The 23,686-nt window shown below is 33.4% G+C and overlaps 1 protein-coding gene across 1 annotated transcript in view; it reads left to right on the top strand.

The window, feature by feature from the left end:
* The first annotated feature begins 3,367 nt into the window (after positions 1-3,367).
* The window catches only part of LOC137836669 (nuclear pore complex protein GP210), a 33,760-nt gene continuing 13,441 nt past the window's right edge, over positions 3,368-23,686 (top strand). The window contains exons 1-21 of the mRNA XM_068645358.1: positions 3,368-3,837; positions 4,841-5,106; positions 5,547-5,713; positions 5,815-6,031; positions 8,893-9,239; positions 10,296-10,478; positions 10,700-10,829; positions 10,918-11,066; positions 13,570-13,681; positions 13,767-14,353; positions 14,451-14,574; positions 14,654-14,928; positions 16,944-17,051; positions 17,257-17,319; positions 18,237-18,428; positions 19,188-19,247; positions 20,149-20,217; positions 20,417-20,563; positions 20,667-20,786; positions 21,323-21,442; positions 23,513-23,665. Coding sequence (XP_068501459.1) covers positions 3,665-3,837; positions 4,841-5,106; positions 5,547-5,713; positions 5,815-6,031; positions 8,893-9,239; positions 10,296-10,478; positions 10,700-10,829; positions 10,918-11,066; positions 13,570-13,681; positions 13,767-14,353; positions 14,451-14,574; positions 14,654-14,928; positions 16,944-17,051; positions 17,257-17,319; positions 18,237-18,428; positions 19,188-19,247; positions 20,149-20,217; positions 20,417-20,563; positions 20,667-20,786; positions 21,323-21,442; positions 23,513-23,665 — 3,762 coding nt within the window. The 5' untranslated portion in view covers positions 3,368-3,664. The remainder of the gene's footprint in view (positions 3,838-4,840; positions 5,107-5,546; positions 5,714-5,814; positions 6,032-8,892; positions 9,240-10,295; positions 10,479-10,699; positions 10,830-10,917; positions 11,067-13,569; positions 13,682-13,766; positions 14,354-14,450; positions 14,575-14,653; positions 14,929-16,943; positions 17,052-17,256; positions 17,320-18,236; positions 18,429-19,187; positions 19,248-20,148; positions 20,218-20,416; positions 20,564-20,666; positions 20,787-21,322; positions 21,443-23,512; positions 23,666-23,686) is intronic.

Here is a 23,686-nt window from a genome sequence, read left to right as displayed (position 1 = left end):
CAAATTTGGTTTCCATGATACATTTTCGAATTTGGTATTCTATAACACTTATCAAAATTTCAAAATCCCTTTTCTAGAATTCTCAAAATTCTTTTTCTGGAATTTCTGCACTTTGTTTTCCATAATTTTTGTTTAAGTGTAATTTTTGTACTGTGTGATTGTTTTTTCATATGATAAGATTTCGATTAATTTCATTTTTGGAACACAAGAATCTATTTCAGATTTTTTTTTCAAAAATGTATTTTTTAATTTCAGATTCTCAATTTCTAAATGAAGAAAAATTTTGAAAATTAAAAAATTAATAAGGTGCAGGCTAAACATCATCAGGTAGAGGTAGTCTGGTCTTTTCTAGTCATCCAAGACATGTAGCACGTGTTTAAGAGAAATTTATTTATAGATAAGAGTACAAAGAAATCTATCTATTAGGAGGTTCACCTCAAGGAAGCACGATATGTCACTAGATTGTTGGCATTGTGCGGGTCTAATTAGATGTTCTAGTTTATGTTAGGGTTATTTGGAGTTCATATGAAGACCATCACCGTAGTAGGGCGTTCGAGTCAATGTTTTTTTTTATACATCCATATGGGTATGTGTACGCATTGACATTTTCTCGGGAATGTATATGAGCAAACAATTTGTTTGCCTTCCATACCATATGACGATGGAGTTCTAACCGTTATACATGACAGATGATTATACTTTGTCGACCACCTCGTCATAGGTGTGACATTCGCTTCTCGTGCATTTGCATGTGCAGTCGAATACATGTAGTGGTTCAAAATTGTGTCACACCCATATATAGTTCATGGTGCAAAGGAAGATCGACTGGTTGTATTACCATGTTGTCACACTCGAAATCCATAGGATGGAGACACAAACCCTACATTGCAGCAGGATCGTGCATGTCTAGTAAGTTCTTACGTTATTCAATGTATGCATTATTTATTATTTATTGCAAATTTTGTTTTAACCTAGTCATTAACAAATATCATTTCAATGGATGCAAGGTATATTCAAGCGGATCATCAATGTCTTGCAGAGGATGACTGACTATGGTCACGTTGCTAAAGACACCCCGACATGGGAAAGAACAAATATTGCACTCCAATTAGCACATGACATGATGAATGAGATGATTGTTTGTATTAGACATTCTCATCATGTACGGGACACTCATGAAAGGCAAAATACTTCTATTTTTATATTATGTATTGTTAATATTCTTGCTTTGATTTTATGGACAATTATATGTCTTTTTATGAGAACTTTTAATTTAATTTAACAACAATTCCCTTTTTTTTATTCAAATTTGTTTTTGTTTTCAAATGATGTTTATTTTCAATGTATAAATGTATGTAAAAACAATTGAGGATATATGACAACATCTTTAGTTGTAATAACTCATGTAGTCGATACATACAAAAGTCTTCCATATTATTTTGTAGTACTCATTTTAAATTTCAGTGAGTATAAGCATATTATAGAATAAGCAAGAACCTTAAACCTATAACTTTTGCATGTATGTATATTATGAAAAAAAGTGAACACTTACAAACATACATATTTGATGTTGTATTTCCCAAATGCTTCATTGTAATTCTCCACGCCTTTACAAAATTTTATTTTTTTATAAAATGACCTATAGGTTATTCATATATTCAATAAATAATCACGACAAACAAATACATTTAAAATGTTTCACAAATGCTTCACAATATGTACAATTAGTCACACTTTCCTATGCATCCATGATAACTTTAAAAGTCTGCATAGAATCAACGAACATTTTACAATTTACTTTAATATTTTTGTTAGTGTGAAATCAACACAGAGAAGGTTGGAAGTTTCAGGAAAGACAATACTAATTACATTTATCAAAATAATGTCTTTGTAACTGATAATGACTTAAGGGAACACATCAAACCTAAAAAACAACTCCATAAGTCTTTTTAAAACCCAAATGAAATTGTTTTCTCATTCACTTGCTAACAACACAAAAACAACAAATAAACTCAATCATGTGGATGTCACACATGCTATCTCAAGTAAAGACAACATATATTTGTTAGTTTTATAAGTGATATCCATCAACAACACAATGCTAAAATGCATTCAATAATTTAACTGAATTGATGTGTGTCAAAAAAAAAATCGTGTATTTGTCACACTCTAGCAACATCATTAGTTGTTGCATTTTAGTTATGGATTATTTCAATGATTTTTTGTTTGCATATCTGACATAGTATACTTGCTTTAATATTGTGACATTCTCCTCATTGTTCTCTTTCAAAGTAACTAATATGCTTAACAACTTCACTATACTTTTAATTATGTCAACGACCATGAAATATTCATTTGGTTTTAATTTGTTAGCACACGGGTGACGAAGTAACATCTCAACCATTTCATGATCATGAATCCCATATATTACCTTTGATACCCAATATTTTCCATTGCGAATAAGTTTACCCTGCAATTTGAAAGGACGATCACATTTTCTTGTATGAGTTACTGTCACCTCCAAATCATGTTTGTATTTTCTATACTTGTCACCTCATTCACAACATACCAACATATACATATTTCTTCCAAGTTGTCAATTTGTTTTGTGAGATCTAATTATGATAATCACAAAACCAAGTCGAAAAGCCACCCTACACATATTAAATACCTACAAAAATATATTACAACATAATTACATGAGTTGTCAAACTTTTTACAACAAAGAATAAAAATCTATTTATCTCATTTTTTGTAAAATCTCTAACACAACCTCATTCGCCCAATTCATTTTCACTGATCACAAACTTCATTAAATCAAACTCTTTCACTTCTAACATCTTATATACTTCATCAAATATTTTGCTTCAAAATTGGAATTCCATCTCCACATTCAACAATCAATGTACTCCAATTATACCAAAAAATTAAATACTCAAAATATATTATTATTTTTGTATTCTAAAGAGAATAGGAATTTTGTATTTTGGAATACAAATCTATTCCAAAATATAAAGTTTGTACTTCATATTGCACAATCCAAAATATCAAAATTATATAATCTACAATACTAAATTATATTTTAAATGTACAATCTAAAATGTAAAAAATCACAAATACAAACTTTCAAATTTTATAATACAATAAGTTTTTAAATTTTATATTCCAAAATTAAAAAAAGTCAATACAAAACTAACTAAGAAAGCACCAAACATCCCACCCACGAACCATCAACGACCATAAGAGAAGGATAACACCATGTGCAAACTAACAAGTCGAATATAAATGGATATTTAAATTATTGTTGGAAGGATAATTTTAATATTTTTAGAAGTATATAGTTGGATAATTTTAATTTGCATCTCTCAATGAGCTAAAAGACTCGCTTTCCTTTCTAATTTTTATATCTTTGTGTTAAAAGACGTTACTCACTTTCTACTTTCTTTTTTAGCAGAAAAAAAAAAAATACCGACACTGCTTTTCCACGTTTCACTGTTTCTGTTCACGTTTCTCTCATTCTTCTTCTTCTTCTTCTTCACTTCATCAAAACCCTAAACCCTTGAAATTCTCAACAAACGCAACATCAAATCCGTCTCTTCCTTCAACTCTCTGCAATGCAAAATTCCTAACTGTGTGCTGTGAACGATCGTTCTAATCCACGGGAATGATGATCGTGGTCTTGTTACTGAGTGTGCTGGTAGCGGTGACGGTGGTGGTGGCGCCGTCGCACGCGGCTTCCAGTGGTCCTCACATTGCTGACGTTAACTTGCTCTTGCCGCCAAAAATGACGTTTCCAGTTGATTACAGGCTCCAAGGAAGCGACGGTTGCTTCCAATGGTCCTCTTCCGTTTTCTATCACACTTACTCGCTCCGATTTTATATTCGCAATTTTGAAGTATAGTAAACAAATAAGAATAAACTAGGTCATGTCATTTCATTTCAGTTCAGTTCTACATGTGATAAAAATCAGGACAAAACTTAGATGCATGCAGTGGTAGGACAAGTGTTGAAGTATAATAAAAATATAAGACAAAACTAGGTCATGTCATTTAAGTTCAGTTCTACATATGATACAAATGAGGACGAAACTTAAATGCATGCAGTAGTAGCTCAAGTGTTGATTGTTGTTTGTGCTGTTTTAGGATCAGTTGGATTTCACCTCGTTAATTTGCGAAAGATTCCATAAAACGTGATTGGTGAAACTCTTTGTAAAACTGCAGCAGCTACGATAAGCTTTTTGTGATAATACTCAGACATATTTTCTTGAGTGCTTTCTGGTGTAGTTTTTCAATGAGAATTGAAGTCTTGCATCGGGAACTTGTGCTGGCCTTCAATGTTAACATTTGTTGTGCAGACTACTGGAATTAAACTATAATTCTAAATGGAGAACAATATCCGAAGCATATAAGAAACTACGTTTACGATTTGTCCGAACTCTTTTTTCTTCTTGTAAAAATTTGTTAACAAAAGAAAGGCATGAGGGAGTTTTGGGTTTTAGTTTTCATATCATACTTCTATTCTCTATAAAAAATGCTTGGTCCGAAAGTTCATTTGAAAATTGAATCATTATAGAGGAAACAACTAGGTCATGTAATTTCAGTTCAGTTGTACTTTGACAATACAACTAGAAATTAAAAAGGAGATATTAATTTTGAAAACAATTTTTGAAAATTATTCTTATCAAACAAGGCTTTTTCAGAAGCTTGACAAAAATTGACCTTAAAATTGTTATTCTCAAAAAGTGATTCCCTGGTTTCCTCAAGTTCTGTTTGTTGATTGGTTTTGGTTGTTATAATTTATTATTGAGTTGATTAGGATGCTTTTTGTGGTACATACTTAGGTCATGGGATCATCATGATATTCTGTCTGTTGAGCCGGAGTATAATTCAACCAGCAAGTGCTCGACTAGTGCAAGATTAAGATCCATTTCCCCTTACAGTGGGCGAAAGGAAACTGCTGTTTATGCTGCGGATTTGAAAACTGGGATTGTGATTCGCTGCAAAGTCTTTATTGACAATATATCACGAATACAGATATTTCATAATTCTATTAAACTTGATTTAGAGGGGCTTGCAACTCTACGTGTTCGAGCCTTTGATAATGAAGGTATTTGTGATATCTTACTAGTTTTGTACTTATCATGGAATTTTCACACATCATGAAAGTCTGAATTCATTGTGGATTTCTTGGACATGGTTGATTTTACAATTTGCTGTGCTCTATCTCTTGCCTTTACAAAACTATTCTCTCGAAAATATGCTTTCTTTGCCATCTTCTTTTCATGAAGATAATGAAATGAGCTTTAATTAACAAAGAAGGCATACTATGACAGGATTGGCATTATAGATGCTGTGAAGCTCAATTTACTCTTTTCTGCCTTTTTAGTACAGGCATTCAACTATTCAGCATTTATTTATTTGTCTATATTGATGTTTGAATATATAATTATTTCCAGCTTAAAATTTTGTTAATTTCCTGTCATCTTTTCTCCTCAATTGAGTCTTGATCAGATTGGAAATATTTATTGGACTTCCCTTGTGCTGCAGAAAATGTATTTTCGTCATTAGTTGGCTTACAGTTTATGTGGAGCCTTATGCCTGAAGCCAATGGATTACCTCATCACCTTGTTAATGTTCCACTAAAGCATTCTCCCCTTAGTGATTGTGGAGGACTATGTGGTAACTTAGATATACAAATAAATCTTGAAGACAACGTAAGTCCACTACTGGCTGGTTTAAGTAGGTTAAGTCATTGTGTTATTATGATAATGCATATTTAATATTATACCGTTTTTTTTCTGGTCCTGTTTTGCAGGGTGTATTTTCAGATCTGTTTGTAGTAAAGGGAATTGAGATTGGTCATGAGACTGTGTCAGTGCGTTTGCTTGAGCCACAGTTAAAGAATTTAGCTGATGAGATTGTTCTTACTGTTGCTGAAGCTATGTCCCTTGATCCTCCTTCACCAGTTCTTGTGCTTGTTGGTGCAGTCATTCCCTACACCCTTAAAGTCATCCGGGGAAATATTCCTGAAGGTTTTCTTAAGTTGTTTACTTTTAACTCAAATCTAAGTGCAAGTTGTTTAAAATTGTAAATTTGATATCTGTGTGATTATGCTGTCAAATTGCAGCATTAGCAGCTAGGATTACTTATGCAATTCGCCATCTATAGATGGGGACTCTTCATTTTTCTGTATTTTAGGAAAATTTTTGCCCTCCTTGATTGTATTCTTTTAACAAAATCTCCTAATCTGCAGTCCTTCTCCTTGAAATTATGGTCCAACATCTTTTCGAAAGCTAAATTTCTAATGCTAATGTTTTGTTTTGGACTGTATTTCACAATCCATTTAGTACCATGGAAAGGTTACAGTACAGCACAGGTGTATAGGTCTCACAAGGTCCATTTCTTTGACATGTGTGTTCTGGGCCACAAGATTTTTAAATCAAAGAATAATCTGTTCCTTCATTTGTAAATCGGGGATCTCTCTAATTTTTTTGGATGAGTACTCTATGTCTAAGTTGGAAGTTGTTTTTTCTATTAGGTTTAAAGGTTTGGGCAGTAAAAAGGAGAGAATGATGTTTCAAAATTGTCTTTGTCTGTGTGTGTATATTTGTCTAGGTGACTGTTCAGTAATTTCTGAATCAGCTGGAGGTTTCATCCTTCTCATCTTTTGGGTAGGTAAATTTTCATTTAACTCTCGTTTTCCAAACAAAGTTTCTTTTCGGATTCACAAAGAGTGAATTCTTTTATTCTTTTAGCTGTTTTACTAAAGATGGAAGTGCTAAAACATCACTATGTTGGCACCCCAAATTACAACAATAATCTGCAGCACCCAAAATACCATAGAAACAATTAAAAGAGTCATACAAGTAATGGGTGGAGTTGGCCAAAACCCACTAAGAAAACTTATAATGTGGTTGAGAAAATCTATCCCTAAAAAAACAGGATTTAAGAAATCAGGTACATTATTCCCACTAAGAGAAACCCTAGGATCTAGAACCATAGCTAGCAAGGTTATCAAAGCATTGATTCCCATCACTGAAAATGTGAGTAAAATAAAGAGTCATATGTGTAGATGAATCAAAGCAATTCAATCACCTATATCTAAGCTTCCAAGAAATAATATTATTGTTCTTTAACGCTTGGATAATAAGTTGGGAATCACATTCAATTCAAAGAAGATTCCAACTTTTATCAATTGCAGTTTCGAATGCTAAAATTACACCTAGTACTTCTGCATATAAAGATGACCGTACTCCAAGAGAATTTGCAAAAACAATCAAACATAAAGGCCCTGGAGTCCCCAAAAATACCTCCACAACCAGCCCTCTTAGGTGCACCCTTTGTATCAAATTTTATCTTAAAACCAATTGACATCAAACAAAGTTGTTCAACAAATATGCAAGTCGCGCTTCAAGAGTTAAGAATTAAGGTAGTCAATGTGAGACTTCTCAACACCCCCTTCCGTGGATGTTTGCTAGAACAAGCGAGCCGAGCCTACCTAAATAGGCAATTACCAAGATAAATGATAGGATTTGATATCATATCAGATTTCAACTTAAAACCAATTGACATCAAGTAAAGTTGCTCAAGATATATATAAGTCGCATTCCAAGAATTGAGGCAAACAATATGAGATTTCCCAACACTTGGTTGCCCATTTGTGTTGCATTTTATCCAATTGCATGGAGGATGTAACCGATAAACCCATTGTGTGATTCTTTGAGGTTTCCTCGTCGTCCTGCACTCTTTTGTTTTACTCTACAAATTCTTTTCTTTCTTAAATAAAATACTATAATAGCATTCATTTTCTGATTACCTGGAAAGCAAATATTTGATTATATTTATTTTATGGGATCTTTTTATTGTTTTCGCTTTTTATTATTATGAGGCAATCAAACCTTCCATTCTCCCCTGACAACATCAGCAAATGCTGACAAAACAAAAGAACTAGAAGGAATTTCCTGTTGTCTACACTATACTGATTTCTTTTATGCTTTTGTTCCTTTTATCAAATACTATTACAATATAGTCTCTTTGGTGGGAAATAGTATGTTCTTGTTAGAAATCTTATATTGGCCAGAGATATGACTAAATTATAGGACATAAGTTGATGCAAACCTCGCGTTATTAGCTAGTTTTGTAGGATTGAGTTATACTTTGAAGTCTACTCTTTGAGATGGTATCAAAGCCTGTCTTATCGAGGTTTGTCGGGCCTATTATGTCTCTTACTACTTGGCTGCTATTGGACCACCCATAAATATATAGTTACACACTTGAGATATCTAATTCTTAGTGTGAGGAGGTGTGTTGGGGATCCCGTATTGACTAGAGATATGACTAAATTATAGTACATATGTAAGTACAAACATCACCTTACAAACTAGTTTTGTAAGGTTGAGTTAGCCTAAATATACCTTCTAAGAGTTCTAATTTGGAGTTCTATTTTTTACCTGCTTTTGAGTGTGTTTAATATATTTTTTGTGGTGTACAAACAAGGGATAAGGGGCCAAAGAATTTTACTCTTTTGGCTGTTGCTTGGTGTATTTGAATGGAGCAATGAGCAACAAACCTTTTTCAGATATGAAGAGGGACCAATTTGCTTGTTTGTCTATATAATATTCTTTGCTGATGTTGTCATTTTCTTTTGTAGAATTCCTGATTTTTCATCTTTGCATTTTCGTTTTGTTCTTATCAAGCAAATAAGGAATGTTTCATTTCAACTAATGATTGATGCTAGTTATACTTAGAAGATTTTTAATTGGATATTGTTTACTCATGTTTGAAAGTTAGGATAACTGTTATGTGATCCAATGACTTGTATTTTTGTTTCTTCTGTGAAGTTGGTCAGCATATTATCAAGACTCTTACCAATGTTTTGCTTTGGCATTTACAGTGGTGACTTTACCCTCACCACATCACCAGTGGTCTGTCTCAAATGCTTCAGTTGCTCAGGTTGACTCAAAAACTGGGTTAGCATACGCATGGAACTTGGGCATGACAGCTGTTATTGTTGAAGATACTAGGATTGCTGGCCATGTACAAGTGTCTTCACTGAATGTGGTCCTACCAGCTTCTCTATGTCTATATATATCACCTTTATCTAGTTCTGGTGATCCAGTAGAAGGAGTCAATTCTAACCCTCTAATGACTCGTTGGTATGTTGTAGCTGGCCGTCAATATGTTATCCAGATAAAGGTTTTTGCACAGGATCATGATGCACAAGAAATTTATATTACAGAGGTAGTTTTCATGATTCTACTTTCATAACCGATCAATGTTAAAACATATTTACGTTGGCTCGTTAGATTTTCTAGTACAAGTTTTTTAATGTTTCTGATGGGACTTATCTATATAATAATTTTACTATTGTGTTCTCTCTCATAAAATGAAAAAAGTTAAAGAACAAATTCTTGTATAGAAAAGGGATACTATAAATTGTTTTAGTATCAGCATTACTTTTCCTTGATTGTATTGCGTCTCTGTTTTATGATCCCAAAGTCGTGAGATCTTAAATAGACCATCTAATGATCTGTATGGCAGAGGGCAAACACAAATGAGAGTAGCTATTGTGCATTATGCATTATATAAATAGAAAACCTTTTCCTATCTGCCCAGGGTTGTGGTAAATGATTATACACCAGGCAGGTGCCAAATAAAGTACTTCTTCTCTAATGTTGTATAAAATCCTAGAAGGAGAGAATGTTATAATTGAACGCAAACTGTGGACACAAAATGAGCAACAAGAAATCAATAAAAGTGTTTTACATACCATTTGCCAAATAATAGACCTAATCACCCTTTCTTAGAAAATGGACTTTAAGCCTACTAAACTTCATAAAATTGGTTTGTAAAATGAGATTTACATCCACTTATATATTATAATTTGACTATATTTCTAACTAATGGAAGATCTCCAACACCTTTGTATCAATATCCTAGGATATCTTCATAGCTAAAAGAAGATTATTTTATTCTATTTGTGGCTTTATTAATTGATCCGAGCATGTACTGATGTGATTTTCCAGCCCTAAAGTATTCTATTTTCTAGTTCTTACTCCATAACAAATGGTTAGGACACATCTTCTATTTGCCCATTGATGTAAGGATTAAAACATGTGGCCGTGACATTCTGGTTTTGATATTTTCCATTTACATTGCTAGTCTTGTGTCTTTTGTTATATTTATGGGTTATACCTCTCTGTTGGAACTTCCCATTTGCAATCAATATGTTTTCTCTTATATGAATTGGTTTTGTTTTTCTATCAACAGTTTTCAACATTTATCTTTGCATTGCAGAATGATGATGTTAAGATTTATGATAATGATTCTGATCAATACTGGAAAACATTTTGGGTTTCAAATGATATTGCTGTTAAACATGGCTGGCGGAATTCTAAAATCTTGGAGGCTTATTCACCAGGACTTGGAAAGTTGACAGCTTCTTTGAGCTACCCTGGTGGGGCTGATGACAAAAAGGAGGTGATTGTTGTTTCATAGAAGCCTTAGCAGCATATTTTTTCTGTAGTTCATTTCTCATTTATTTGTGTCTTTTAATTGTTGCACCATATGTTGCTGTGTGGTTATTTCACATTTTTTTTTTTTTTTTGGGGTTGGAGAGAGAGTCTATTTGTTGCCTGGCTTAGGAATTCCCTAGTACCTTTTCAAGACCAGGTTCTCATTTATTAGTTAAAATATTGCAGATGATCAAAGCTGTGCAAGAAGTCATTGTTTGTGATAAAGTAAAGTTCACCTTGGATAATGAAAGTGGAATAATCTTATTGCCATGGTCACCTGGTGTTTATCAGGAGGTGGAGTTAAAGGCTATAGGAGGTTGGAAGCCTTTTCCATCTTCTCCAATCTGAAGTAACAAGCTTATTCTTGATATTTGTTTCTATACTCATTGATCCTTGTGATGTAGGTTGTGCAAAAACAGTGAGTGATTTCAGATGGCTATCTTCAGACTCGTCTACAGTATCTGTATCTGCTTTTGGTATTGTCCAGGCAAAAAAACCTGGTAAAGCTACTATCAAAGTGTTATCTGTATATGATTCACTAAATTATGATGAGGTAATGTTATTAAGGTAAATATATACTTTTATTTTATTCATTCCAAATATCTGGTAAATTTGATCATGTCTAGTTCCTTAAGCCCAATCATGTTCTTATGTTATATGCTATGGTATGGAGTGTAAGAATTTTGTTTAGTTAAAGAATAGTGAAGTGGTATGTGCTATAAGCATATTAGTTTAAATTTTGACTTGTACTACCCCTACTTTATTAGTGAGTGTATCCCATTACACTTTGATTTGCACCATCAATTAAGATTATCATACTTTTTGTTTATATGTTGATTTATTTGAGTTTATCTTGTTTCTTTATCTTTTTTGATCTTAATAAGATCTTGATATGAGAATCCTGATTTCAGATTCTTATTTTATAGATTAGGATAATTTTTAGATAATATCCAATCAATTAGGGATCTCTTTATTTTTATCATATCAATTAGGATAATTGTTAGTTATGATTCATATTGTAGCTTCCAGTTATGTGTTTTATGGCAGTTAGTTGAACAAGTAATTTTGGAAGAAGGCAAAGATATTTTTCCTTATGACATCCAACATCTCTTTGATGAGACTTAAAGAGTAGTCTCTCTCACACAAACTAATCATGATATGATCTCATGTATAAAAAGGCTCAGGCTGCATTAGAAGAACTAAAGAGATTTCTTGTAGTTGATCATTGGAAGATATAAAAAAAATTAAAAATTGATAAGTTATACATGGTGCTAATTTTTAGAAGTCCTCACTCAGATTTTAATCATGAACGTGGTTAAATTTTAACTTGTGATTAGATTCCTTCAATGGACAACATAGTCAGTAGACTTTTTCAAGTGCCTACTTTCTTAAAAGATGAAAATTCAGATGAAGTTATTCAAATGTCATCAATGGTAGCACAACGTGGAAGAGGAGGATGTCATAGCAACTGAGGAAGACGGGATGGTCGGAGTGGACGCTCTCAATTCACATACTGCTGATAAAAAAAACTTTCTTTCATGGTTTTCCAGATAATACAACCCACGTGTCTAAATTTGAAAAAAGGAGAGTCAAAGCTTTTGCTGAGGAGTTTGAAGAGTATTTGAGACTTAAACGTGAAAAATTCAACAATCAAGGTCAATCTTCTTCTGCACCAAGTGCTTCAACAAGTTGTACAGTGGAAGGTCAAGGTCCATGGATACTTGACTCTGGTGCCTTTGATCATATTTTTTATAGTAGATCTTCATTTTCATTGATTTCTTCTCCAAAAATTCCCCACCATGTTACAATAACCAATGGATTCAAAGTTGCATCTCAAGCAATTGTTCAAGTTTCTCTATCTCCTCTTTTAAATCTTAATTTGGTCTTGTACATTGCACACTGTCCATATAATTTAATCTATCTAAGCCAATTACTTCACTCTTTAAATTGTATTGTAACCTTTGATGCTAATTCCTTTGTCATATAGTAACATGGTACATGTTGTCTAGCTGACAAAGGACATGATCACAATGACTTAATTACATGACAACGGGCCTACCTCTGTTTTGTTTTGCTACCTCAACTCTAAAGCTTGTGTATGATCGGTTGGGGTGGGTGGAAACGTGAACTCGGACGAGTCAACAAGTTGATTTGCAAGTTTGACAACCATGGTTCTGAATGTTGATGTGTGATTACTGTTCATGTGTGCTTACGGTTGCTAACTTTTGAGTTGAGGAATGGTGGTTTTGGGAGGCAGAGGCTGATTTCAGATGCCTGTGGTTGGTTTTCTTGTCTTGCATTCAAGAATCAAGACCAATGAGCTTGGCTATTATTTGTGGTCCTTATAAGTTGTTCTATGTTTTCCTTTGTTTTTTGTAATATGGTGGATTGAAGCATATGGGTAGAGAGAGGCTGCACTACACTAGGCTAGAGGTGGCTGCAATTAAGGTGGTTTTTCAACAAGGATAATCTTTTGTATGTCTCGAATAAGTACATCCAAGACTAGATTAAACAAGGACTTAAGGTTGTGTCCTGGTATAATCCTATCCATATGAAAAAGTTCTTAATCTCACCTTCTAGAATTCTCATACTAGTAGTTACCTTCATCATACAAAACACATGAATACAATAAACCACTATCTTTTTTTGTGACCAAATATTTCATGGGTTCAAATTCTATGGACACCCTCTTTTCTTGTGAGGGTAAGGATGCATAAATCTACTTTTCCATCACACCACTTGGTGGAAGCCTAGTGAACTGATTTGTCCTTTTTCATTTATTGAATAATGTTAAAATGTTAGTGCTTTCATGAAGAGCGTATCTCCTTATGAGGGTTTTCTTTATAAGAAAATTAATTGAGAATGTGAAGAAACTTTAATGTCTAATCTAATGACAGTGTGGTGTTTTTCTTCATATAAAATATTCTAAGAGGTGTTTTCTGTTAGATTCTCTTTGTACTATTTGTTTTCTATCAATGCATAATGTATTCATATTTTTTTTTCAATTTCCTTTGGAATTCTATACAATTTATACATTGTTTTTATTTTTTCTATAGGTCCTTGTTGAAGTCTCCATCCCTTCTTCTATGGTTGTGCTTCACAATTTTCCTGTAGAAACTGTTGTTGGATCATATCTGAAAGCTGCTGTGACAATGAAATCAGCAAATGGTGATGCGATATTTGAGGATATTGTAAAGTTTCTTTTCCAATTTTCTGCTATGCATTTTTGCTCATGTTGTTGTATCATCTGCAGGTTCCTTTTTCTATGTATGTGACGCCTTTAATTCATTGATAAAGTGGAAATCTGGAAGTGAGTCTTTTGTAATTGTCAATGCAACTCAAGAGTTGTTATACTTGAAAACAGAGCCAAATACTCAGCTCCGGTCATCAGTCAATGGTTCTCCCTGTTCGTGGACATATGTTTTTGCTTCTCATCCTGGTCAATCTGTGATCCATGCGATATTTTCCAAAGAAGATCACCACTACAGTCATAGTCCTGCTGTACTAAAAGCTGCCTTACGCATTGGGGCATATCTACCCCTTATTGTATGTCAGGAAGGTGACGGAAACCAATTTGGTGGGTACTGGCTTGATTTGGCTCAAGCAGATAATGACAAGCAGTCACATGGCTTAGAGGAGTTATATCTTGTACCTGGCACAAGTTTAGACATAGCACTTGTTGGTGGTCCTGAACGATGGGACAAAGGTGTGGATTTCATTGAAACTGTGGAAGTTTTGGATGAAGGGAATGCTCTAGCTGAAGATGGAGTTCTTGTTCATCGGGTATCTGGTAGCTATAGAAATTTGTATGGAGTTTTATGTCAAAAACTGGGAACCTATGTAAGTTTCAGTATTTATTTCTTGGTAGAAAGTATCCTAGACTTGAGAAGGCATAGAAGTTAGAAAATATTAACCTTTCTGGTTTCAAATGACTCAGAAACTTCGTTTCAAACGTGGAAATTTGGTTGGGGATGACCATCCTTTGCCTTCAGTAGCTGAAGTTTGGTTGTCTGTGATGTGTAGCATTCCATCTTCTATTGTACTTATAGCTGATGAACCAGGTATACATTTTTTCACAGTTAAAGTTATTGGCAACACAATTCTTCAGATTTCTATCCTTAAGCGAGTTGTGCTTTTCAGTTAATGAACGCAGAATAATTAAAGCAGCAGCTCAAGCTGAACATAGTTCAGGTAGACTTCATGATACCCCTGTTATTGTGGCAAATGGACGCACTATTCGTGTATCTGCAGCTGGTATCACTGATTTGGGAGAGGCTTATGCAAATTCATCTTCTCTCAATTTGAGGTGGGAACTTAGTAGTTGTGAGGGACTGGCCTACTGGGATTATGCTTTGGATATAGTGAAGTCTAACAGTTGGGAGATATTTCTGGCCTTGCAAAATGAATCAGGATTGGTACTGGAAGATTCTTATTAATTTTGTCATTTTATTTACAGTTTGGCTTTACTGCTGCATTTGACAACACCCGGTAATTTAGCTGTGAGAGTTGCTTGCAAACTTGCTGTCGCAAAAACTAGTTTATAATGGTCTGACTTCAAATATTATTTTTGTTAATATATTGCCTACTTGTACTTAGTAGGTAGTAGTAGTACTAATAATGTTACTGTAATAATGCTTTAATTTTTATAACTTGTGCTATAAATCATTATTGATTTATTTTGATTTCCTTTTTGGGGTATACAGAGCCTTTGGGACTTTGTAGTACTTTTGTCATCTGAATAGTGTTTACTTATTTCTCAAGAAGGATTTCTTCTATGTATAATTTATGTGTTCTAATACTTTTATGTGGTAGAATACATTTTTCTTATTGCTAGATACTTCAATTATTCTTTCTTATCCTTTATTTTATAAAATTATACTCTACTTGTAGAAGATAAATGCATTACTTATTAATTCTTAGTGATATTGAATAGGAGAAGTATTCTTGGTGAGATTTTTGCTGAAAAAGATTAGTGTAAAGAAGGAAACCTTTGTTCATTGAAAATCTCATCCTTGGAAATGTAAATATTTCCTGTAGCAGAAAGACATTTATATCCCTAGTGATAACTAGAGTATCTTTAGAAGTGAACTTTAAGCGTAACTCAACCTTATATTTTGTAAGGTGAGGTTTACACCCACTTGTATATATTATGGATTGACCTTATTACTTGTCAATGTGAGTTTTCCAACACACCCCTCATGCCGAGGCTGCCAACTTGTACGTGGGACTAGATATTAATGGGTGGTCCGATAGCAGGTGACACAATAGGTTCAACAAATTCTCACTAGGATAGACTATAAATGACTCTGATACCATTTTAAGAAGTTGATTTTAAGTCTGACTCAATCTTACGGAATCGGCTTAAAAGGTGAAGTTTGCACTCAGTTGAAAGAAAATGATTGAATGTATTTACAAATGTGATTACAGTCTAAATTTATATACTATTTACAACCTAATTAAGAAAAGAAATTATAGGTAATTAGAGCAAGAAATAATAGGTAATTATACAAATAAAATAAAATCACTGAAAGATATCAAATCTGTCATAATAAATAGAAAATGGAATCTGCACTAATTATGGAATAATTATCTCCTAATGACCCAACACACTCATTTATATATTATGAATTGGTTTTATCACTGGTCGATGTGAGATCTTAAACACTTGAAGTCGAAAATCAAGTTTATGAGTAGTATAGGGTCTCAAGAAAAGGAAAACAGGTGCAGCCAAAGGTTTTAAATTTTTTGTAATCTGGTGCTTTCTAAAACAAGTCAGTAAAGGTATTGTTAAAATTTAGTGCTGCAGTAGAGATAATCTTTATTAGATAAACTGTAGTGGTAAAAGGAAAATCCTAGAAATTAAGGGGTAAGGATGCACGATGAAGGAGTGTAAGACCAATTTCAACATGCCTATACTTCCTTTCAACCACACCATGTTGATGTGTGTGGAAACAAATCAGTCTATGAGTGATGCAATGAGTGGCTAGTAAGGCAGTGAATGGTCTATATTCCTTTCCCCAGTTAGATTGAACAGATTTAATTTGGTGTTGAAGTTCAACCATAGCCTTAGATTGCTGAAAAACAGAGATTTTCATGTTTAGACTTCAAAGGATAAATCCACGTGTATTTGGATTAAGCATCAATAAAGGAAACATAGTATAAGCATAAGCAGAAAGTAAACAGTATTGGAAACAGAGAAGGGAGTCTATGTCACTTCCCTAGACAACATGAAATATCAGTTTGTTTGAGCAAACTGAAATCTTCGCAGTTCCACCTACATCATGGATGATTCTTAAAGTCATGCTGTTAGAACAAGTTTTAAAGGGTCCTTTCGGTTGTATATCAGCTATGTACCATTCATGCATGTGATGAACTTTTTATACTTGTTCGAATGGACGACTAATGTGATCTTAAATGCTGTGTCTCTTAGTGCACTGTTCGGGCCACTGTTACCGACTTTGCTAATAGCTTGGGAGATGATACATTTCACTGGTTTACGGAAACCAAAAATGTTCTGACAGATGCAATTCATTTACAGGTAATAATTTTTTTAAATTATTTTTCTTCAATATGAAACTGATTTTTTCTACTTTCCATGATTAAAATCTTAGTTTCTCAGTTCCATAATCAATACTGCATCTTCTCCCTGCATTCTGTTCTGTATGATGGGATTTGTAGCATATTTATTTTTGTTTTTACTCTGTCTTAAGTTGTCTTATCTTTATATTTGTGCTACAATGCAGCTTGTTTCTACCCTTAGAGTTGATCCAGAGTTCAAATTGATATATTTCAATCCTAATGCAAAGGTAACAAACACCATTTGTTTGACGATATATTTTATCTGGTGACCACAGCTCGGGGTCCAGAATTATTTCACTGTTTTCACACCGAATTTGCCTTGGCTGTACACTTGGTTTGCTTTTTACTTGCTATGAGAAGATAGATAGATCATGTATTTATCTTAGGTCAAGGCAGTATTTTCTGAATATTTTTTCATTCGTATTCTGCTGAAGGCTTTCATTATACCCAGTCCTGTTGGAACAACATTTTACCTGATTATGTTCTTGTAGGCTGAAATTTACTTTTAGTATCATAAACAAATATATAACTTTTCAAAATTTAGCCTAGGCCTTTGAACGACATATTATCAGTCCTGTCGAAAATATAAATGATTGCTTATTTTTATAGATATGTTTTTTCTTTCTTATAATGTGAGTTTGGGTCTAACTCAACCCCAAAAGCTAGCTTATGAGGTGAGGGTTTAACACCCTTCATGCTGAAGGAAGGGGATCTTGAGTGTGAAATTTATTAGACATCTTTGGGTGGTTTGGTAACTAGGGGACTGATATGCTCAAATCATAACCATAACCATTAGGAAAAACTCTGATGCTATTTTAGAATGTGGTTTGAGGTGAACTCAATCCCAAAAGCTAGCTCATGAAGTCAGGGTCATCGCCCAGTTTTATACTTTATTTGGCTGTCTTGTAGGATCTATAACAACATTCAGGGATGTGTTAGCTTGTTAGCTGAACTACTTCTACTGTTCAATGTTCATCTCAAGGTTCAGTTCTCACTCCCAATGCAGGGGTTATGGTTGAACTTGCTTTTGCTGCCCATATTTGTGATACAAACATGTCTTACATAATGTTTTTTTGTTCAAGAAATTAACTGTTAATGCATTTTATTTAGAATTTAATTGTTTTAGTATCTTATATGACTGCAGGTAAATCTGTCAATTATTGGTGGGAGCTGTTTCTTGGAAGCTGTTACAAATGATTCTCTAGTTGTAGAAGTTATTCAACCACCATCTGGATTTGAATGTCTACAATTGATTTTGTCCCCTAAAGGATTAGGAACAGCTAATCTGAGTATATATGATATTGGGCTAACTCCTCCACAAAGAGCTTCTGCACTTGTAAGCTATGTCTTCCCTCAATTCAGGATTGCTTAAGGAGAATGCTCAGTTTAGTATCCCTGCATGAGTTATATGATCGATTATAAGATTTTGAAAATGTGTTGTTGACCCTTGTCTGTTTTAATTATTAATGTGCAACAACACACTTCTCTTTCCATATTCTTATGACTCTTATGTTTCACTAGTAGCAAGCCACAAACTTTTTTGTCAATTGAACAAAATCAAAACCAAATCTCGTACTTGGTTATAGTGTAACACATTTCCTTCTTACTAGAAATATGAAATATCATTTCTCTTTCATACTTATTATTTAGCTTAGGAAAACATTATAATTGCATATTGGCTCATGTATTTTGTAGTGCTGCATTTACTTTAGTGTAAGGACTAAGGATCAGCTCTTTGGTGGACCAAAAATAAAGAAAAATTAGTTTATGTTATATGGCCATATATCTAATTCTGACCTCCATTTTGTGACTAAGTGGATATTTGGGAAAGCTATTTTTGGGGAAATAATGGCTTTTAAAGCACTTTATGAAAGTTGGAAAAAATGTTAATTTTTCCCAAATAAGCTTTTAACTAAACATTCATTAAAGCTGATGATCTTGGAAGGGAAATTTATTAAGGGCAAAAGTTTTCATTTGCTAGTGTCAATAGGATTTCAAATTTGCATTTTGTACTGCATCACAGCTTGGTCTTGGCATCTGATAATGAGCTGGTGTCATTTAATGTTTAAGTGCTTATAAAAGTTAAATATTCCAGGTTCAAGTTGCAGATCTAGAGTGGATCAAGATCATATCAGGAAAAGAGATTAGCCTGATGGTATGCCTTTTCTAAACATTTTTTTGGTTCATAAGTGGCTAATACATGAGATTTGTTTGTATCGATGCAATCCCACACAAAAGGGTTTCACTTAAAAATTGGCAGAAAATATCAAAGTAAAGCTGAATAACACCTTTAAAGCCTACTCAAATCTGATTTCTATAAAAAGTTTATAATAAAATATATATTTGAATTTAATCCATATTTTCCATATCAAATCATTATTCTTGTTGGGAAATGAAGAAATAGAAATGATTCGAACATTGGTTGCACAAGAAAAAATGTTATTAGGGTATTTAAGCTTGGAGTGCACAAAGTCTGCATTATCTAATGTTAGGCCTAACTCAATCTCACAAAATTAGCTTGCAAGGTGCACTCGTATACTATAATTTGACTATATCTCTAGTTCTTAGGAGTTTCCAGATGAAAAAGTCTAATTGATATTTTGATAAGTCATGGCCAAACTTCATCTAAACTCCGCGAAGGAGATAGAACAGAAGGATATTTAAATTTGTTATAATAGGCCTTAAATAGGCTTGATTTAGAAGTTGTTTTGTGTTGCACCTATCTCTGTACCTAGGACCCTAGATATGCCTTTTTCTTGTTTTTTACTCTTCTCTCATTGTATCTGAGAACAACTATGATTAATATATCTATATGAGAACCTAAGAGAGGAACATTAAGTTCTCTAAAATAATATTGTGTCCTTTTTTTTATCTCAAGTTGGTGAGATATGTCACACTTTAAATTTCAAGGTGTTTTTGCTAGTTGTTGCTCGAACAGGTGTATAATGAGCTGGCATGTTGCCTTTTGCTCTTGCTTTGTCATTTTTAAATTTGTTAGTGGATATATGTCCACAGAAGAATTTTTCCTTCATGATATGCTATTTTGGTCTTTACAGGAAGGAAGTTTGCAAACTATTGACTTATTGGCTGGTAGTAATGGTGGAAATAGTTTCGATGCTTCTCAGGTTTGAATTGTTTTCCCTATTTAGTTTTAGGAGCCACACTCCAGTTTCCTTTGATTGGTCTGCTTTAATATGCTCTTGTCTGACATAGTTGTCACTATACTGCCTTGGATATTCACCTACAGGAAGTAGGAACATATCATAGTGAGTTTTTTTTTTCTATTTTGAGGGGCAATGTTTTAATTTGGAAACTGTTATGCAGTTTGTTTACATGAATCTTCATGTACACATTGAAGATAGTATAATTGAATTCGTGGACACTGATGATTTCTCAAGTCTTGTTGGTGGACATGTTAATGCACCAAGTTTTAAAATAAAAGGGAGACATCTTGGAATTACAACCCTTTATGTAAGTCTATGGTCAACACCTATTATTTTGATCTTCATCTCAGTCAAAATTCTTTAGACTTTTGAAAACTCTACAAGCCTTTTTTGTTATTTATTGAAACCAGGTCAGCGCTGTACAACATTTGGGACACGTAATACAAAGTCAAGCCATTAAGGTGGAAGTTTACGCAGCCCCAAGAATACACCCTGACAATATTTTCCTACTACCTGGTGCATCGCATGTGGTATGTTCCAAAGTACAGGTGTTGTTTTTCCATTACTAAATTTGAAAGAATGTGAAGTTTGAAAGAAACACAGAAATTCTTCTCTTGGAATTTTTTTTTATTTCAGTTGGAAACGGCAAAGTGGGCATTTTTTTAGAAAATAATTGCTCACAATATGCTTGATATATCAAGATTCATATGTTTATGTTTTGGTTCAGGATTCATGTATTTACTAAGTTGATTGCATCTTTGTTTTTCCAAGCAGTCACCACCATAGTTTATTATTTTCAAGATTTGCATTTGCTTACTTGAATCTGATCTAGAATGATTTAAGGAGCTTATAATTCCCAAGTAAAGTAATTCAGTTCTTTTATTGTGTGTCTCTTTTCCATACCTTTCTGTTGTCCACATCTTTTAGCATTTTCTTTTTACGATTGTTTATCCTTGCATTTTGGTGCATTCAATATTGGTCTGACGTGAAGTTCACACCATTGTTTTCTCCCATTTTCTTGGCTTTATGAATATGATGACATGATGTTATTATGTTTTCTGCATAGCTTACCATGGAAGGAGGCCCAACTCTCGGTGTTCATGTTGAGTACAAAATTGAAAATGATAAAATTGCAAGTATTGATAGATATTCCGGACGAGTCTCAGCAAGTTCTATTGGGAACACTGTAAGATGTGAAATCCTGTTCAGACTTATTATTGTTCCTTAATTTGTTTAGCTAGTTTTTTTTTTTCTGATTTGTTATCTGTAGAAAAATATTCTCTTATTGGATTGATACCAATAGCAGAGGATACAGCTTATACAGATCAAATATGGTATAAATAAGGAAAATAAATCACACATTAACTGGAAACAAATCTCCCACAAATAAGGAAACAGAATAACAGAGATATTTCTAAGAAGTAAATCTGATCTGATTGAGATTTATTCCCTTTAACTTGATCCTACAAATTTGAACATATATAACATTCCTAATTTATCCATATCGCCATAATTTATTTTGAAACATAAAATTCTAATATTCCTAATTAATCCACATTATCTAATATAGACATTCATGCATATGCTTCTCAAACCACATGCTTTAATACATCTATACAAGGTAGATTTTGTACTTTTGTTGTTGTTATGTTTGTTGCCATGTTACTAGTACTGACAACGTGTTGATGTTACAATTTTTTTATTTATTAAATATTTCTTAGAGAAGACGAGTGAGAGGAACAAATTGAAACTTATTATTTCTTCATACTTGAAATAAGAGAAGTACAGACTTATATCTACACACTGCTTACATTAAGAGCTACTGTTAGTAATAGCTGACAACTGTAAAAAACTAACAGCTGTACGAACTAACTATTTATTTATACTTATATCCCCCCTCACAAACTCAAGGATAAGATTTTTTCACAATAAAACTCTTCACGTTGAATTTGCCTCTAAGTAAAGTAAAACAAGCTGAAGATAGAGGCCTGGCCAACAGATCTGCCCATTGATCAAGGGTGGGAATATGATAAATAGAGTTGCTTTGCCATAACCTTCTATCGCACAAAGAAAACATTAATCTCCATGTGTTTAGTGCGATTATGAAATACCGGATTGTGAACAATAGACACAACACTTTCATTGTCACAATGAGTAGTAAAGGAAACTTGTAATTCAGTGAGCAATGTAGAAATGCATGTTAATTCAGTTGAAGCTTGAGCCAAACTTCTATATTCAGCCTCAGTACTAGAACGAGCAGTAACTTGCTGCTTTTGAAGCCACTAAGATATTAAATTGGGTACACTTAATAAATTTTAGGTTAAGGAACATAGCCGTTAGCCATCCTCTTTGAGATCATACTAGCTTGTACTCATCTTTTTACATATATACATATACGTCAGCTGAGATGATACTCACTGTTTTTTGGCCATCTTCAAATTCATGTTAAACAATCTGGGTTTCTTCAGTTACTAAAAATATTAATTTCTATTGAAAATTATGTTCAATTTAGACCTTAATGTATAAAGGGTTAAAAAGTAGTTTAACACACTTCTGCTGTCAATATGTGGTTAGAGTTTTGATCATTGCTTCCCTGTTCTTCATAGTTAAATTAATTTGCATTGATAAACTAGGCTTTGTGTGTTTCCCACATTTCAAGTTCAAGCCATAAGGCCAAAAGTACTCGTGTGAAAGGAATATGTTGGATATCTTTATGCCGTTCTCCGGGTCTTCACCAAATGGCTTAAACTTAAGAATATGTAGTCTTGCACAATATCAATTTGAAAAGGGAGTGTGAAAGGAATATGTTGGATATCTCTATGCTGTTCTTTGGTCTACACCAAATGGCTTAAACTTAAGTATATTTATTTAGTCTTTCTCATTACCAATTTTGAAAATGGGTAGTTTTTGGGGTGCATGGCTCATCCTGGAATTGTAAATGTTTACTATTCATGTCTGTTTGGTTGACTTTTTTTATACTGTCAATTTAGAGTTCTGTGCGTGTTAGGGCCAAGAATTTTCATCAGTATTCTTTTTCTGATTTCGAAGTGTATGTTATATCTTCCTTACATCTCTTTCCTTTTTATACTTTTAATAATTTTTGCTGGAATGCACATGCTAATTATTTTAATTTTTATTTTATATGAAACATTTATATTTATTCCTTTAACAGTTTGTGTTATGTTATGCCTTTTACTTTTAATCATATATGGTTGGTGGAAGATATTTGTCTAATCCAAGATATTATTATTGTCAGACAATTACTGCTAGTGTCTTTGTAAATGGTAATGTGATTTGTGAAGCACGGAGTATTTTAAGGGTGGGAATTCCGTCTACTATCACGTTGCATGTGCAGAGTGATCAACTTGGGATTGGCCGCAAATTGCCAATTTATCCGTTATTTCCTGAGGTGCCAGTAAAAATCAAGTTT

Source organism: Phaseolus vulgaris, chromosome 4 (assembly GCF_000499845.2).
Source record: "Phaseolus vulgaris cultivar G19833 chromosome 4, P. vulgaris v2.0, whole genome shotgun sequence".
NCBI classification, from domain to species: domain Eukaryota; kingdom Viridiplantae; phylum Streptophyta; class Magnoliopsida; order Fabales; family Fabaceae; genus Phaseolus; species Phaseolus vulgaris.
The sequence above is the reverse complement of the archived record's forward strand: the minus strand, read 5'-3'. Positions and strand labels throughout refer to the sequence as shown.